At 60.0% G+C, this 472-nt stretch overlaps 1 protein-coding gene across 1 annotated transcript in view; it reads left to right on the top strand.

Moving 5' to 3' along the window:
• Nucleotides 1-472, top strand: part of PPP1R37 (protein phosphatase 1 regulatory subunit 37) — a 20,911-nt gene that overhangs the window by 16,521 nt on the left and 3,918 nt on the right. Inside the window, exon 7 of the mRNA XM_035897911.1 lies at nucleotides 67-222. Coding sequence (XP_035753804.1) covers nucleotides 67-222 — 156 coding nt within the window. The remainder of the gene's footprint in view (nucleotides 1-66; nucleotides 223-472) is intronic.

Raw genomic sequence — 472 nt, 5'->3', positions numbered from 1 at the left:
GCGCCGTTCCTCCGAGCCGTCCCGGGGCGGGATGTGGAAGGAGGTGCTGGTTTTCCACCTTTTCAGCCACGGCTCTGAAGATGAACATGAACCTACGGGAGCTGTACCTGGCCGACAACAAGCTGAACGGGCTGCAGGACTCGGCTCAGCTCGGCAACCTGCTCAAGTTCAACTGCTACATACAGATCCTCGACCTGCGGAACAACCACGTCCTGGACTCAGGTGAGGGCCCTTCGCTGCTCCTTCGGGCAAAGCCCCGATTCCCCGGAGTTTTTACCCGGTTTTAAGGCGGGGAGGAACTCGGCTGCGGAGCTCGGAGCCCCCCGTGGAGCTGAGCCAAAGCAGGAGCGCCGTCCACGCGTCAAAAGGCTTTTGGCAGGGAAAACCTTCGGGGTTTTTAAAGCTAAGATCGTTAGAGAAACGCTGATGGCTTCCCGGGCCAAGCTGTGGGAAGCACGGCAGGGCCCGAAAA

Source organism: Egretta garzetta, unplaced genomic scaffold (genome assembly GCF_000687185.1).
Source record: "Egretta garzetta isolate BGI_Z169 unplaced genomic scaffold, ASM68718v1 scaffold757, whole genome shotgun sequence".
Taxonomy (NCBI): Eukaryota; Metazoa; Chordata; class Aves; order Pelecaniformes; family Ardeidae; genus Egretta; species Egretta garzetta.
Note: the sequence above shows the minus strand (reverse complement) of the source record. Positions and strands in the feature narration are given on the sequence as shown.